Source organism: Gymnoscopelus braueri (assembly GCF_963280865.1).
Source record: "Gymnoscopelus braueri genome assembly, chromosome: 11".
In the NCBI taxonomy this organism is placed as follows: Eukaryota; Metazoa; Chordata; class Actinopteri; order Myctophiformes; family Myctophidae; genus Gymnoscopelus; species Gymnoscopelus braueri.
This window is the reverse complement of record NC_137613.1, coordinates 38,829,000-38,846,657: the sequence shown is the minus strand read 5'-3', so window position 1 is coordinate 38,846,657 and position 17,658 is coordinate 38,829,000. Positions and strand designations below refer to the sequence as shown.

The window sequence follows — 17,658 nt, the reverse complement described above, 5'->3', positions numbered from 1 at the left end:
TTTAAAAAGCGACGGGCTCGCGCTTCTTTTGGGCTTGTTTTTTATAGACGTGATTGCTTACTTCTCTCACAAAACCTGGCAACGATATCCGCCCGTTGTTGTCGGCGGAAACGGAAGTGCTCACACAGGTACGACGGTGGTGGTAGTGACAGTAGGGTGACAGTGACAGGCGAGAGAGACGACTCGAGTGGGTTTCGTGGAGCTCAGGTCTAGCCTAGGTGGGCCGCATTTCTTCCCACGCCCCCTCCTATCGACGACAACCACACACAGCCATGGCGGCCGCAGATCCCCGGTCCTCGAGTGACGGCGGACCGGCCAGCCGGGAGAGCAACAGCGGCCGTGACGGCGGCCCGGCGCCGGGAGGCGGCGGGGGAGAGAGAGAGGGCGACCGGGCCACGTTTGAATGCAACATTTGTCTGGACACAGCGAGGGACGCTGTCATCAGTCTGTGCGGCCACTTGTTCTGGTACGAGAGAACCAACGGGATATATATTATTTTTTTCTACCTACTACCGGGTAGTAGGTAGAAAACAAATTCTACCTATTCGTGCTTTTTGGTGTGTTTACTTATTAATAACAGTGGTGGAAGAAGTACTCTGATATTTTACTTAAGTAAAAGTATCTATACCACAATATAAAAGTACCCTGTTACAAGTAAAAGGCCTGTGTTCAAAATGTTACTTGAGTACAAGTACAAAAGTATTGGCATCACAATATACTTAAAGTACCAAAAGTAAAAGTACTGAAATGTTTGAAAATAGTAGATCTACAAGTCGAGCTTGAAGATCAGCTATTTTCAAATAGCCTAGGTTGGTATAAAATGGGGCTAAAGTGGTATAATATTATAATTTATATCTGCAAAGTAACCAGTAGCTAAAGTTTTCAAATAATTGTAGTGGAGTCAAATGAAGTGGAGTAGAAGTAAATGTAATTGGAAATACTCAAGTGAAGTACAAATGCCTCAAAATTGTACTTAAGTAAATGTACTTGTACTTGTTACTTACCACCACTGCTTATAAACTCTCTGAGAGTGTACAAACTGACCCAATTTGGTTCCTTTTGCACACGCTCAGAGTTGCAAATGCATACATTAACAAGATGTTGTAGCTTTATTTGTCTCTAGTCCAGTTTAATTTGAAAGGTCCCATGATGACCCATAGGCTGTGCATACTGGCTCCTGTTAGACAAGATGGCCAACTGGGTTTGATTGCCTGAGGTGCATAATTATGACGGCTGATTACAGCATTTGAAGATTATTTCTAGTCTTGGGTTTCCTTAGTTTGTAATGAACGGGCACAACTTTGGCCAAAGACATGTTTTCATATATATCAGCAAATTCAGAACGGTCAACTACAACAAACGTGAAGAAATTAAGAATCATACATACCTGGTCCTGGTGGCTTTCTGGGATACATTAATATATACAGTAGATATTCACCCCTGGCAAGTCTAGCCAGCTCTGTGCTCTGACCTGAAAATGCTCACTCACTACTACAGCAGTGCCCACTAGTACTACAACCTAAATGTGTTTGCAATTAACCATGACAAGCCTAATTAATTTTGGTTTGTTTGTTTTGTCAAAGCTTGATCTTGTAAAAGTATTTTTTACAGAGGCCATGTAGAATGTAAACAATCACGAGGGCGTGTCAGCAGTGTCTCATTCATACAATTTTGTGTGTTTACTCACAGGTTACTAGCCAATGTGTTTCGGCTAATGTGAGATTAGGGCCATGAGTGTAGGATTTGGGTTAAACCTATAGGCATTACAGTGAGATCATAGCATAGAATTCTCACACCCAAGTGAACAATCACTATTGTAAAAAAACAATGTCTTTGTGGTCACGTGTGATTTTCTCTGGACCCTTGCTAAAGTAGGTTATGTGAGTGGAAATGCTTGGTTGAACTGCAGAGTTGGGATAGTGTTCCTAAATGACTGTTTCTGACTGGGCTACTTTAAACATCCAGTAAACAAATTGCCAGCTTAGAAGAAAATAGTATCCCTCTGTAGAGCTGTGCAAGACACGGCTATTGACTATATACACATGGTGGCCATTTTGCTCTGATGTCATACTCAGGGTGGGTAGAGAAACCCCTCCATTTGGGCCTATTTAAATATGAATGCACCTAGTGAGGGACCTGCATGGCAGGAAAAAGAGATTGTCACATGAACTAGATGGTTGCATCCTTGTTCCTCGTCTGATAATCAGCTTTTTATCTGTGAGTGTATTCTAAGAATACTTGTGTTTTGCTTTCCCATTGTATTTTACAGTAGATGGAGAAGCGTCACACTTGGTTGGTTGTGCCTGATTTGATGGATAATAGACTATTCTATATAATAACTAAATAACTGAGGGTAGCACAGCACCATAATGATGTAACATTGCCGTTTGGAGATTTCAGGCATGATGTCTCACTTTGGCAAAGCTGTCACAAAACTGCTCCATAAATGAAGACTACATAATGTCCTGTCCCCTATTTTCCCCTTTTCTGTAGTTTTCAATGTGCGATTTAAACCGATTTAACTGGTTTGACTATACCTTATAATTTATCATGTTATTTAATATTGTTGTCTGAATCGAGGATTGTGCATCCTATTAACCAGAATGATATTAAGGTTACATAATTGCGTCTGTGAAATCTCGCCCGGATGATATTTGAGCCATGGTAATTGAAATGGGAGTTCCTCATTTGACAGAGACTAGGTGAATAATAGGCGATACATGTGGCCACATGTTAAATCAGAGTTGAATGGCTTGATATGCCAGCTCAGCCCCCCCTTTGTTAAAAGCTGTTTTCATCCAGAGGAATGCAATTCTCAGCAGTAGATTTGATAGTTGGTATTAGGCCATGATATGGCGTGAGGCATACTCTGAATCCTCAAAACAAGTTTGGCTTAGACTGAAAACATTACTTACAGTATGTGTTGGTTTAGGTCAGATGGTTGCCATCTTTACAGTGTAGTTGTATGAGGGCCTACTTAGTCACCAGAGATAGGAACATTTCATCAGTTATGAGTCGAAAGTTTCCTAAATGAGTCTTGCTTCATTCCAAAATATGTGCAGTTCTCTCTGGAGGTTTATGTCAAGGGCACATGAGCTATTTCTGACACTGTGACCTATGAGCACAATGAAGCCAAACATTTTACTCTAAGCCGAATTGATTATACTATTCCACTGTTTTCATGTGATCCATGTTGGATCATGTGGGTCTTGTTCCTGCAAAATTAAAGCACTAGTAACAGCATTACTATACATTCTTTCTGGTATCAAGTTTAAGAGCTCTATTTTTCAGCATTCTTTACAGTTTTTACATGTATTTAGCTCTTTACAATTATTAGTCAAAGACACTACCAACATGAAAGGCTAATGTGTATATTAACCACTACACCCTCTATACTTAAATAAATACTTAGTTGACCGGGGTCAACAGTACTGCTCTTTTCCCCCACTACACCACCGACAATAGGCCATCTACAAACTCAACGTGTCGCTATGCAAGAAGCTTGTAGATCGGCTATTTTCTTCAAATCAAATCAAATCAAGCTTTATTTATATAGCACATTTACAAACAGGCAAGCTGAACCAAAGTGCTGTACAGGCAAATTTAAAAACATCAATGCAAAAACAAGTGGAAAAGTGGAAATTACATTACATACATGGAAATTAGATGCTATTAAAAGCGAGGGAAAAAAGATGGGTTTTGAGTTTGGCCTTGGAACATTCTCTTGGAACATTCTCCCCCCAGAATAGGTGAGTTAAAGTATGGATTTTTAGATCACAGAGTCTGTTCTCGTTGTGGAAATTCATGTCTAATAATGATGGTAAATGTGTAGTATGTTATAATGAATCTGGTTCTGGTTCCTAGACAAGATGGCATTTTGCAAAAATGAAAGCAGCTTTGATGTGTATTTCATAATGTATTGTATACTGTGTGCTGTGAGTCTTAGGTTGTATCTAGGGGTGATTGATTTAAACTTTACTTAGTTGACCAGAATCCCCCAGGGGACTAAGTCCCTCCGGTTACTGCTCTACACTGGTTTCTCCAAGAAAAGGCAGATCTATAAGCTCACAACGTGTGGTGTCTGCTATATTCTGCGAATGTTAGCCCTAGCATATGGACACTAGGGTTCATGTGGTTAAATCACACTTCTAATCTTGGTAGTTTTGCAGGTTAGGAAACTCAAGTTCGATTAGGAAACTGAACTGAACTCGATTACATTTTTGCTCTTTTCGATTGATAATCGATTTTTAACGACCATCACTTGGCTTATGGGAGTTAGGTTCTAGTTTAGAAAATCTTGTATGAATGAAAATATATATAGATATCGCCTTGAAGGGACCACAAGAACTCTAATACAGAACACGGACCAAGTAGAATCTAGAATTGTTCTTCCAGTGTGTGAAATTAACTCTAGCCACCAGACTGCTGTTAAATATTAACTGAGTGGTAAGATTGTCAAACCAACCAACAACCACTTTTGTTAGGTAAACAGAAATTATTCAGAAGTCCTGTTCTGTTTAAAAAAAAAAGATATTTGGTTTGTAAAGACCTGGAAGTGGCTCGTACATTTTGGGATCCGTCAGCCTCTGTGGCTGCTGGACAAAAACAGTTGGTTTCCTGCCTGTTAATGAGCAAAAGGCCTAACCTACATGTGGAATTGCATTTGCATTAAACCACATGAACCCTAGCATCCCTATATTGGACATTCACTGAAAATAGCAGATCTACAAGCTCACAACGTGTCATAACGCAACATGTGAACTTCTACATTGGCTATTTTCAGTGAATGGACGTGGTGTAGAGGGCAACAAGGATCTAGTATAGAGCCCTGGGGAACCCCGGTCAAGTAAGTATATAGGGTTAAGTGGTTAAAATGGGAATAGAAACCTTGTTTTTGTGCACCATGTTACCGTTCGTTGTCTCTGTTGCCATGGTCTTTGAAGCCAGCCAACCAATGCGGTTGCCCTGCACCACCCTGCACTCCCAGAATGCAGTGAGCTGTCTGGCCACTAGCATGAGTGAAGCAAAGGTGAGACTGTGTTAACGAGAGATGACAGATGGTGCTAATTAGCTGTAACGACAGGGAGCTAGAATGAGATTAATCACTCACCTTGTTTGTATCATATTTGGTTAGGTGGTCTCAGGGGGGATTCATCTACATTGTGATTCATCTACATTGGAGACAAATCGATTACCAAACTGGAATGTCATTACTATGTTATCACAACTAGCAGACAACCTTTAAGAGAATGGAGCTAATGTGATTGGTCTCATTAATCTATTATCTCTCATCTCCCTTTCCCACCCTCCCCCCTCCCTCTACCCCACCTCACCACTCTCACAGCTGGCCATGTCTTCATCAGGTGAGACTTCACACAATTTTCTATCTTGCTCTGCAGCTTTGGTAAATATTAGCCATGGTGTGCAGCATGTGCATTGGTCTCACAGAAGGCTGTGATGGAACATGGGGACCACTTCTATCAGTTGACTGAGGGCAGAATGCACTTAAGGCCTCTGTGTAGTAACATTACACCTCCTCTAACCTGTCTTTATATTTCTTAACGTAAGGTCAGTTGTACATTGCAACCATTTTAACTGGCATTTGCTCATGGTGCGCTCGTGGGACTTAAAAAATTAAATATAAATAGAGATTCGGAGAAAGAGTGGTAGTTATTTTTACACGTTTATACAAAGTTTTTAGATACAGTCTCATCATTAAGTGTCACTGTGATAGTAATCTCTCAAGAACAGATTCTGCTCTGTGTTGGAATCTGTCGTGAAGGCTCGTCATAACATGTACGCACTGGGCTACAACTGGGCGTGCCTTCAGATCAGGAAGCAGGCCGCGCTTTACCCAATCAAATGTAGTGGTTTCACGTGTCCGTCGATCTTTCCCCCTCGAAACAAACCCAAACTAATTTAACGATAGCGTCCGCGGAGCAGACAAAACCACGGAAAGATATTCACATTTTAACTTACTCTTTCATTATAGAAACAAGTGGGCTTATAACCAAAACGATCCATGTTCTCTGGGAGAAGTGGTGTTAGTGTTCCGTGTAGAAATATTGTTAGTGGGAATGAAAACATAGTGGCACCACCGGAAGTGAAAGCTGAAGGCAGACCAAAACCCCGGTTTCCTTTGTGCACGTGTGCTACGTCGCCATTGTCCCAGAGCCAGTGAGAGATAGTACAAACAGCAGAGGGTGCTGTTTTTCATTCTCACTGGCTCTGGGTTCCCAGATTGCTGTGATAGTAAGTAGTAACCAAAGGAGGTAACACAACAGTGGTGTATTAGGGGAAGGATTGAGGGCAAACGTATATTCATTATAAGCACTGCTATCAGAATCAGCTTTATTGTCACACAGGTTTACAGAAGTAAAATAGTGGGTGAAATTCGCTTTTGTGCATAGTTCCCATCGTATCGTTATTTCCATAGAAAAAAAGAAAGGGAAGAAGAAGGGGTGGGGGGCAAGGGGGAAAGGAGATCAGACAAGAGAACAAATAAAACAAACAAGTTATCTACATATGTACACATGGTACCTGCTAAGGACTCCAGGGGCGAAGCATGTTCAACATGAACATACCCAAGATATCTTTTCGTTATCTGGATTTACTAACCGTAAACCGTAATCAACTTGGTAGTTATCAACTTGGTATGTCAACCCAGGATTTTCCAATTTAGCCAATAGCCATGTGTGTTTGCAGCATATGACCAATCGCAAACATCGGCAATTCTGACTGCAGAGCGGCATATTTCAAACAAAACTATAATATCAAACAAAACAAATCAACTGTGTGAATGTGTAACTTGATAAGCTTGTTATCTGTTTGAGCCTCTTGAGCTGTGAGCTGTTGGTTGCAAGCAATGTCACAGCCATTTCATTGTGTGTTTTTGTATACTGTACTTACTGAAGCACTAAAGCCTTGTGCTTTTAAGATATGGAACTCAAACTAAGCCTGCTTTACTGCTTTGAATTATTTTTTTATTTGCTCATAAGTTTTACAACACCTGGGTTTCAGCTGAAATAAAAAAGAAAAATGTCATACGCCATAGAATAAATATCTAAATGACACATTAATTTCATGGAAAACACGATGCACAGTAATAGTCAGATCTACTTGTGCTGTAATTGTGATTTTACAAACCTATTATGTTGCGCATTGACACAGCATGACACACAGCATTTATAAATTAAACTTACAGTAGGTGGCCAGTGACACTTTCAAAACCTTTGCATCATGCACGTCACACAAACAGAATGCAATGCATTTTGTCGCAAAACCATTGGTGTTGTGTGCTGGATTCGAACCAACATCATCTCGCGTCACGCGTTCCTTGCAGGAGGTGTGGAAGGAAAATGGCCAAAGTCACTGGCCACGTACTGTACAGGATGATATGGGTATGCAAAAGCACAATGAAATGGCTTTGCTATTGCTTGAAACCAACAGCGTACGACTCAAGAAGCTGACACACATAACTCCCTCCCTCCCCAGGATTAGGTGGTCTACACTCTTGCCCCCACGATATGAGCACCGATATGAGCGATATGAGCATCTAACATATGTGCAGCATAAGTGACCCACTGTCGTAACCCTGAACGCCCCTGGGTGAAACCTCTTATCTCACTAACCCCCAATCTTGCTTTGTAGTACAGGCCTCTGATTGAGTCATGGCCAAAACAACAAATAAACAGGGAACAAAAATAAAACAAAGAGCAGCTGACTAATCAAAATGCCAAAGAAAAGGACACAGTCCTTATGAACAGGATGGATTACTGTAAAACAAAAAGGAGAATATATTTACATAAAAGACTTTACTGATAAATGTCTCCTGACAACAAAGGTAAATGATTAAGAGGTCGTGTAACCTGGTCTTATGTAACAGTGAGGCAGAGTGATGATTGGCTATCGACACCGCACACGCGTCATCCAATCAGTGGAAGCAGAAGTTGGAAGTAGGGTTGCAACAGTTCATCGATTTAATCGATTAAAAGAATTAAAAAATCACACCCTGTGTGAAGTGGGCGGTGTCTTGCTAGCTAATCACAATACTGAATGGAGTCGATCAATCATGTACAAAAGATAAATACATTTATTGAAACACTCTTTATGATGGACGAAACCATAACTTGAAAAAAACCAATTTATGGTTTTTTTAAAGTTATGGTTGCTTATATAGGGCTATGCACATGTGTCATGTGACACTGGCCAATCACAGTCCTGAATAGATTGTGATTGGCCAATCACAGCGCAGGATAATTGTACAAATTTCCAAACCTCACTTTTAGGGGCGGTTTCACTGCCCAAGATATTTGTACATTTTTCCAAATCTCACTTATAGGGGCGGTTTCACCGCCCAAAAATCGATAAGTGGTTAATTGATTAATGTCTGTCTGTCCCATTCAGTGGCTGGAGACACGGCCTAGCAGACAGCAGTGTCCTGTGTGTAAAGCAGGCATCAGCAGAGAGAAAGTCATCCCACTCTATGGCAGAGGGAGCTCCAGTCAAGAGGACCCCAGGTACTCTGCACTGCACAGTAAAATCCTCAGTGTTAATTCAACTGAGTACTGTACACATGGAACCAAATGGACCCTTACATGGAACCAAATGGACCCATGTGTACACTCTCTGGGTTACAAATGGATACATTAATGCTGAGGATCCTTGTGGGGGTATGTTTGAGTGAAAGAGTCTGTGTGGTTTGCACAGATTGATGTACTTTGTCTGTGGAAGAGAAACAGAGAAAAATCAAGTTTGTGTAAAATCGGTGCATCAGTGATACTATATTAGCTGACTGCCATTCGTCTTTGTCTCCAGGTTGAAAACTCCACCTCGGCCTCAGGGACAGAGAACGGAGCCAGAGAGTAGAGGCGGGGTGAGTCTCTTCTATCTGATATCTATCTATCTATCTGATAATTGCACTAACTGAGTCAGCGAAACGGCATGAGAGGATATAATGTGTCCATTTGTGTTTTTCATTCAACAGCCATTCCAGGGTTTTGGTGACACCGGCTTTCACATGTCTTTTGGCATCGGTGCATTCCCCTTTGGCTTCTTCACCACAGTCTTCAACACAAATGACCCCTTTCACAGAGCAGGTAAGGAAAACATAAGAAACAGGACTCACTTGTATGCGCTTGTTAACAAAGTGTTTTCTGTGTTGGCCTTGCATGTACAGACACACGCGGCTCTTCAGCTACAGTGCAATCATATCGAAATACTTCCTCTTTGGTACAGTATAACCCATTATGTTTATCCTCACAACAGATCAGTATGCAGGTGATCACCAAGGCAACGGCAACCCGAACAATGGCAACAACTGGCAGGACTCTCTCTTCCTGTTTGTGGCCATCTTTTTCTTCTTCTGGCTCCTGAGTGTGTGAGGGAGGCGGCCGGATAGCATGCATGAAAAGATGATGGATGAATGGACAGACGGATAGATTGGCTAGGGAGGGATGAGCTCCAAAACTCTCGCACCAAACTCGGACGGACACACACACACACACACACACACACACACACACACACACACACACACACACACACACACACACACACACACACACACACACACACACACACACAATGCAGTTATATTTCCTCGCAGGTACTAAATGGGAGAACAAAACAGTGTTTTAAATCCAGAATGAGAGAGACTCGGGTGTTACATCGTCTCTCCTAGCAAAGGAAGATTCATTCAAGGTGATATTGTTCTGTGATGTTAATTGCCTCGTCAATTTATGTTAATGGCAATAAAGTAGTAGGTAAAAGGGGAGATTCAATATTCATAGCATTCGGCCACAGACGTCTTGGTAGCAAACAGGTGAATGTAATCAAATAAGATGATTATCATTAAATGAGAACCATACAGCTGTGGCATTGTGCCCATATAGTAGGGCAGAACATGTCATGAGAGTACTATGAATAGGATGCTGAGTTCAACCTCCCCACCCCCTCCTCTCCTCTGTATTACTTGTGCAAGACCCACTTGGCAAATAAGATCATAAACTCACCAGCAGTGTTGGTACTCCTGAAAACAAGGGTCTCAAAAAATTGTCAAGAATCATCTTAGTCTTTCCTCTCTGTGTGCACTTGTACAGTAGATGCGTAAATAAAAAGACATGGGGCTTTTGGGGACTAACTTTAGGGCGTTTCACAATGGAAATGCAAGACTCTGTCTTGAAGGTGTCATTAGAGACAGTATTAAATAAGTAGGATCACTTCTTTAAAAAAAAGAGTTTGGTGTAGTGCTGCACCACTGTAATGTCATAAGCATAGAAGAGCAGAGCTACAGGCAAGTCATAATTCAGGACCATGAACCAGAAAAGCAAACTGGGGGTAATAAAAATAAATAAAAACAGGGCAATGTGAATCCTGTTGAGACATGTAGTCATTGCTATAGCAACTTTTATTTTGTTTTTTTTCCCCAAAAGGCCAAAGAGTAGCAGATCAACATCATGTACGATCTTGGGAAAAACATATCTGGACAGAGTCCTGTTTACAATTTTCCTCATGTAATGATCAAAACCTTGCAGATTTTACGAATACACAAGGGTAAGTAGGACTTAAACACAGATGGCTAGGTAGCGATAGTACAGATGGATACGCTTTTTATATATTTGTCTTAACAAATACTGCCATTGCACTGTGAAGTCATTTATAGACGAGACCTATCCTAATAAAATAGATTGGAGGGAGTGTTGGTGTTGAGAACCAGCCCTTCATTCTTTGTTCCTTTTCACTATCCTATAGATGTACGGTACTGTTAAGTAACTTTGTATATCTTAAGCCTAACTTATACTTGATTGTACGACATAGTCATACGACAAAGTATACATTTAGACTTTATACTCGATGGGATATTACAATTTAAAAGGCAAGGTGTGAGGTTTGCCCAGCTGCCATGTGTGCTCTGTACAGAGGGATTCACACATGGAGCACAGAAAGTAAAACACAGTCCTTCACATGCGCAGTACAACGATATTAGTTCAATGACTACGTTATATGTGGTTGCGTGCCAGTGTCGTACACTGAAAATAAGTAACATCTACAAGCTCACAATGTGTTGAGCTGTGTCCCGTTGTGAGTTTGTAGATCCGCCATTTCCGGTACGCAACACCGGCGCGCAACTAATTATAACTCAGGCTTTTGCGGTCTGTGGGAGAACCCCAGGCAGAGTAGCTAGACAAAGGTGCTACACGGTAATAAGTAATAACATGTAAGCAGAGTTGATAATGTTTCAGACGGTGGGTTAGAATCCTTTTAATTCTTAATGATGTAGTAGTCAGCAGCTTAACCTACATGAATGATGTGCTACAGTTCAGAGAACTGCCACAGTGTGATAAATGGAGCACTGTTCTTTCTATTGCGATTTTTTTTTGTTTTGTTTTTTTGATTGATTTGATTTATCCTGATTGTACTTGTCCGTTTGTGTGTCTATGGGTGTGAGAGTGTGTATATATATATATTTGTATATATGAATATTGTAAATGCCATTTTTACTTACTTTCTGAATGAATGGACAGCTTTGGGAAGTGAGACTAGGTGTAAATGTGCGAGAAATGGCTAAATGAGTTCTTTATCCTTTCGAGCAAGCAATGATCTGACAAGTTCCTGACATGCTTGGTTGTGTTCAAGCCTCCTGTGCCCTTCACACCTAAAAAAGAAAACGAGTGACCAAGGCTTAAACATGCTAACCAGTGGCCACTTGCAAACACTTTTGCCCCATAAAATACAAGAAGTTAACCCATTTAGACCTGGAACACCTAAAAGTTGTTATACCTTTCAAGCCGAGAACACCTCTGTGTCACATTAGCTGTTGCTATAGCTGCATTTTTTTGGTTGACATTTTTGAAAAAGTTTTTCAGAAAGCGTTTTTAGAATCGGCCTCAGGTCTAAATGGGTTTTAAAGGGTCTCAGAGTCAAAATATTACCAGTAGTTCATCCTTCCCTGCCTCAAATGGCTTGAAATACTAGGAACTAGAATAAGAACATGATTGATTCAGCCCCTTTAACACATGCAATGCATACTAACTGACCTCTTCATCGGTACGATATTCACTGTAGGACAACAGAAAAGCAGCAACATCTGTAAACGTTCCCATTAGTCAAATGTAACCACTGTGAAGCACATGAAATGGCTTAAAAGACCAAGGGCCAGTTTAGGGTCTAGTCTTTGTAGACTACTCTGTTAATGTACATAAATGTAGTTCAGTCTATGACTTAGCTTGACAGGTGTTCCACTAAACTGGTCCTATTTAGTGTCAAACCGCACTTTATCAAATATCATGCAATGGTGGGAGATGGCAATAAGGGTTGTCTATGGCACAGACAGGATGAGCAATGGGGCTTGTCATTTCTTGCATACCATTGTCTGATCAAGCTACACATTTGTATTATGAGGCTTTTGTGACACAAAAAATGCCACCATGTCTCTTTTGGCAGATTAACATGAAGACATTGTGCAAAACCAAATTGGTGTAGGAGATTGAAACTGGCAGTGAAAGATGTTTTCTGCAATCTGAATAAATAGATGTTTAATAAAATATACTTGTGTGATATGTTTTTTCACATCTCTACATTACATAAGGCGACTAGCCTACTTAATAAAGTAGCCTACATGTACAAATGTTGGGTTTTCTGAATGTGTAGTCCTAAAGAAAAATATGAACAATGATTATTGTTAATTAAATTATTGATTAGAACTCTCAAGCATTAGCACACCTGTTTATCCTATATAAGGCAAGTGATTATAGCACTCATTCAAATCCACATCCCCTGGAATGCTTCCACAGGTACACTATACGGCACTGGTTTGCAACACGGGGTGTGGGGGACACCAGTTAAATGATTTATAGCGAGGAACCAAATGGACCCTTACGGGTGTGTAACTCAAGAGTGTAAAAATGTAACCAAATGGAGCCATTTGGCTCCATTTGTACACCGAGTTAAATTAACACTGAGGATTTTACAGTGTAGATTGGAGTCCAAGAGATAAAATTGTATCAAATGGGGGTCCATAGCCTAATGCAATAACTGGGTCCTTGAAATTAAAAAGATTGATGATGTATGTTAACAGTGCTGTGTGGATTGTGGTTGTAATAGTACTGTATGAGCATTTATATGAGCATGTTTTGTTGCTCAGTTACTTTCAATACAGGACAGGAGACTGACAATACATAACAGTATTAAAGTAAAACAGTAAAGGCCACTTCTACTAACTTTCTACCTCACTTGAGTCATTCCTCCACATTCCTATAGCTTAATACCAGAGTAGACTACTGTATTTCAACTTTACTTAATTAACTGAAGGCTAACATACAAAAGAATGCTTCAATAGTACTAAGAGACCTCTTCTGAAAGTCACTGAGTTCAGTACAGAGGTTCCAAGTTCAAATCCCTGTCCTCCTATAGTTCAATGTTGGAATACTTTGGAATTGTTGAGGCTAAAATACAAAACTCAAAAGCATTAGAAGACACCTGCTGAGGGCAGAAAGCGTGAAGTATTGCCGACAAATTAAATGCACAAGTCGTCCAAAAATATACACAATTTATATACAAGTCCATAAATATATAATTCAGTTAGGCAAAATGAGGAATAATATAATAAAAGACTGTCTTGCTAATAAAGCGTCATGTCTCTCATTTTTTACAATGTATTTGATATTACCTTTATATTATTTAATAAATTATGCATTTCATCCTCTATATATTGTCCAGCAACCTTTATGATAAAGGCGAAAAAAAAGATAGTAGACCAGTGGGAGCCAGATTGCTCAGATGCCAAGGTTTCTGTGCTGGGATTCGATCCTATGATCTTATGGTCTGAAGTCAAGACCTCTCACCTCTTCCGACTGAGCCATGGATAGAGCAGCCACATAGTAAACAGAAGTCACAGCTTCAACTCCCACCCTCGCCACTGTCGCCAGGGTCAAAAACTTTATATTTGAAATCCGAACGTTTATTTAGATGAATGAACGGGTCAAAAATGGAGAAAGTGCAAACACCAGGTTGAAGTTCATGCATGACTGTCATGACAGATCCAGACTCGACCGCATGGCTCATTTGCATAATACGTTACCATATTGATTTTATCCCACTGTTGAGGGTTAGGGTTATGTTTTATATATTTTGTTTAAGACTTACAGTAGGCTGCCTTGCCCCACTGGAATACAGTGACTGATATGAATGAATAATATACTGGAACATACGTAAAATGAAGAATACCTTGTGATGTCAGTGACATTTTATTACAAATGAAAATGAAAATAAGAAACAGTGCAGTAAACAATACGTTTTCGTATAGCAGCAATTTTGCACGTACAATATAAACATAAATACATATTGTCTGGTGGAAACCCATAGAGGTATAAGTGGAAACCTCATTAACTGCCAGAACGTACATGGACCAGGATGGCCAAAACTGTTACTTTTCAGCATAAACATTCTGCGTTCGGAAATTACGCACCGGTAGCCCGACACTCAGCCTGAATTTTCATTTCGTTTCACGGGGGGGGGGGCAACAACGGCTGATAAGTCTATTGAGAATTACCGAGTTCCGGGTGGTAAACGGAACGCTCGTCCAAAAACACATTGCCCCATTTTTTTTCGCGGTCCGAGGCCGCTGGTTTAGACCCGGGGAAGGGTGTTTTAGGACGACGGCTAGCGATTCAGGGCACCGGAGCACACTCAAAAAATCACACCCAGTGTGAAGAGAGTGGTGCCTTTCATGAGTTCATTTCATTAGTTACTTTTTACAGACTTTGATGACTTCAAAGTATTTTTACTCATTTTAAGTATTTTGACTCATTTTAAGTATTTTGACTCAGTTTAGGAACTTTAAAGTATCTTTACTAATATTTAAGTATTTTTACTCATTTTAAGTATTTTTACTCATTTTAAGTATTTTTACTCATTTTAAGTATTTTTACTCAAAAGTGTGTGTGTGTGTGTGTGTGTGTGTGTGTGTGTGTGTGTGTGTGTGTGTGTGTGTGTGTGTGTGTGTGTGTGTGTGTGTGTGTGTGTGTGTGTGTATAAATAGTGTAACTGGTTGCATCTTTGTGTTGCAATCAGCCGCAGCTGTTGAGGCTGTGCTCAAACATACAGAGAGGCCGTGCTCATACGGACGGACGGACACCCGGACGGACACCCGGACGGACACCCGGACAAAGTCAAGTGTACTCAAAAACAGCAGATTCAGCAAAAATAGCAAAAAAAACAAGACTCTCCCCACCAAAATCGGCAAGACACACCATCTCCCGTTTACTTCCCGTATCTGGTATGCGAACTATCTTCTACCATGCCGTTGAAGGCACAGGCACAAGGGGAAGGGGGCGAGGCTTCCCCTATTGGGCGGGAGCGCGGGCGGGGACTTCTTTCCTCTACAATAGAAGAGTTAGGACGTCACATTCTAATACAACCCGAATACCTAATGTTCATACTGGCCTCAGTGGCGCACCTCGGCAATCATTGGACTACCGATTCACCATCTCAGGGAGTCTGAGTTCGACTCCCGTTTGGGACAATGCTTTTTCAAACAATCGCAGACAATTTTTTTCGCCGATAAAGTATAGTTTTGGACCATGACGGAGGCACGCCGACTCAGCAGACCTTGAGGCCGAGGAGTCGCGCCCGAGCGCCTCCAGGCGCGAGTGCCCGCGACGACCGGCCGATGGTCTGCTAGTCGACTAAGCGCCGTCCGAGTTATGTACCGATAGGCACAGAATCGTAAATAATATTGGTGGGGACTGCGTTTGCCCCAACTGCCACTCACTGCACTAACTTAGCCCGCCAGCCCCGCCCCCTTGTGCCTTCAACAGCATGGTAGAAGCGGGTTCGCATCTGGTATAGGAGGTTTGGGTTGTGTAGTTACCTTGCCATCATGATGTAACTCCAAAGGTGGACAAGAAATCAAAAATAATTTCTCCATTGACTAGAAATTGATCATTTAAAATATGCTCCTAATTGACTTACATTGTACAGAGGGTCTTTTAAAACCTGTAAATAATAATTTATATGTGTGTGTGTGTGTGTGTGTGTGTGTGTGTGTGTGTGTGTGTGTGTGTGTGTGTGTGAAAAAAATCTGTAACATATTATCAAACATCTAACAACAATATGAACTATAGTGTTAACAGAGTGACAATGACATAACACATGAGTCATTGTGAAACAATTATGATTCATGGTCACACTCTATTTCAGTAATATAATTAAATTGATTATATCTTATTGTATTTATTTTATTTGAATGCAGGGCATTAAAATGAGTCCATATAACAAACACATGTGTTGAATTAACTGTGGAAGAACAAGGCACTGGATTAAGTAAGCTTGGCTGTTAGCCTGGTCCCTACCGGCTAACTTCACAGCTAAATTTCCATGGTAACTAGGTAAGATTGCGTACATTTTCTTTCGTGAAATCGGGTCATGGATAAACTTATCCAGGGTGCTCTGGCTAAGATAATCTGACAAGATAATTAAACTTTCATGAAACCGATTCATTGCTAATCCTGGCTAAATTAAGCCAGGATAGGTGTTAAATCCAGGCTTAACCCCTAATTCTGCTTTCGTGAAATAGGCCCCTGCTGAGGTAATGTGACTGTTTAAATCTAATATCAGTTGAACTTGTTATCAACTCAGCTAGGCTTAAGATGTACAGGTGATCGTGGGCTAATTACTTGCACAGGGACCATTACAGACAAACAAGAAACTCAGAAGCAAAAAGAATGCATTGCTTGCATGTACGGTCTGTATATGTATGGATCTCAACAGGCCACTGAAAAGAACAGACATCTCCACAGTCATATTTACAATTTTATTATTTTAATAAATATCTAATGCATTGTGTTAATCAAAAATATTTGCAGTTATAAAACAAACAATTATAAATCACTTTACAAATAGTCTAAGCATCAATATCTAGAATGTGATAGCCATTACTTGGTGTTCAGTTAAATCATTATTTTATTTTCTTCATTTTCTTCATCTGAAAGTTGCAGTTACATCACCCCTACTCAGGACAAATGGGCAACTTTAAAGAAATTAAGTTGCTTTTGTACGTTTTTTAATATTTTGACTCATTACTGGGCGCTGAGACTGGCATGGACATGGCATGGACGTGGCAAACCGGCATCATATAGTACAACTTGAACATGTCAACATTGTAGATAGAGGCTTTTTATTCCTGACACACAAACATCAGTCTTGTGCACATTATAAATATCTTAAAATGTAATAAAAGTATTGCTTTGGCCAACACAGCAGGAATATTAAATCAAATTATTCTATGGTCAATAAAAAAAAATCTATGAAGGATACCAAACAACACTTTACATTATTTAGTGGCTCATGCTCAGACCTTTCACATATACAATCATTAATACCACACATACACATTCAATCGAAAGTTCAATAAAAGTGCAGAAACAGTGAAGTGTGTAAACTTTGGTGATATTGCTTTCCGCATGTTTCCTCTGCTCGGCGTAAAATGGGTGTCATGGAGAAGACACATCACACGTAGATCATATTGTTGCTGTTGGGGGTAAACCGTGTATCTCTATATTTAAAAATGTTCAAGTTCTTTTCCTGTAAATCAATACCCTACTTTGTCATACAAGACTGTCATGATAAAGTAACAAAAATAGCCTATCAAGCCTACAA

General features: G+C 40.4%; 1 protein-coding gene across 1 annotated transcript; it reads left to right on the top strand.

Moving 5' to 3' along the window:
• Positions 1 to 140: 140 nt before the first annotated feature.
• On the top strand, positions 141 to 12,547 carry rnf5 (ring finger protein 5). The gene is made up of 6 exons (XM_080443083.1): positions 141 to 466; positions 5,345 to 5,363; positions 8,407 to 8,519; positions 8,818 to 8,875; positions 8,987 to 9,098; positions 9,268 to 12,547. The coding sequence occupies exons 1-6, from the start codon at positions 273 to 275 to the stop codon at positions 9,381 to 9,383; spliced, it is 612 nt and encodes a 203-aa protein (XP_080299209.1). The 5' UTR covers positions 141 to 272; the 3' UTR covers positions 9,384 to 12,547.
• The last annotated feature ends 5,111 nt before the right edge of the window (positions 12,548 to 17,658 follow it).

Excerpts from the sequence above, each read along its gene's own strand:
- rnf5 (XM_080443083.1), top strand. The coding sequence starts at position 273 with ATGGCGGCCGCAGATCCCCGGTCCTCGAGTGACGGCGGACCGGCCAGC. Across the intron at positions 8,520-8,817 it reads TCCAGTCAAGAGGACCCCAG|GTTGAAAACTCCACCTCGGC; the intron begins GTACTCTGCACT and ends CTTTGTCTCCAG. Across the intron at positions 8,876-8,986 it reads AGCCAGAGAGTAGAGGCGGG|CCATTCCAGGGTTTTGGTGA; the intron begins GTGAGTCTCTTC and ends TTCATTCAACAG.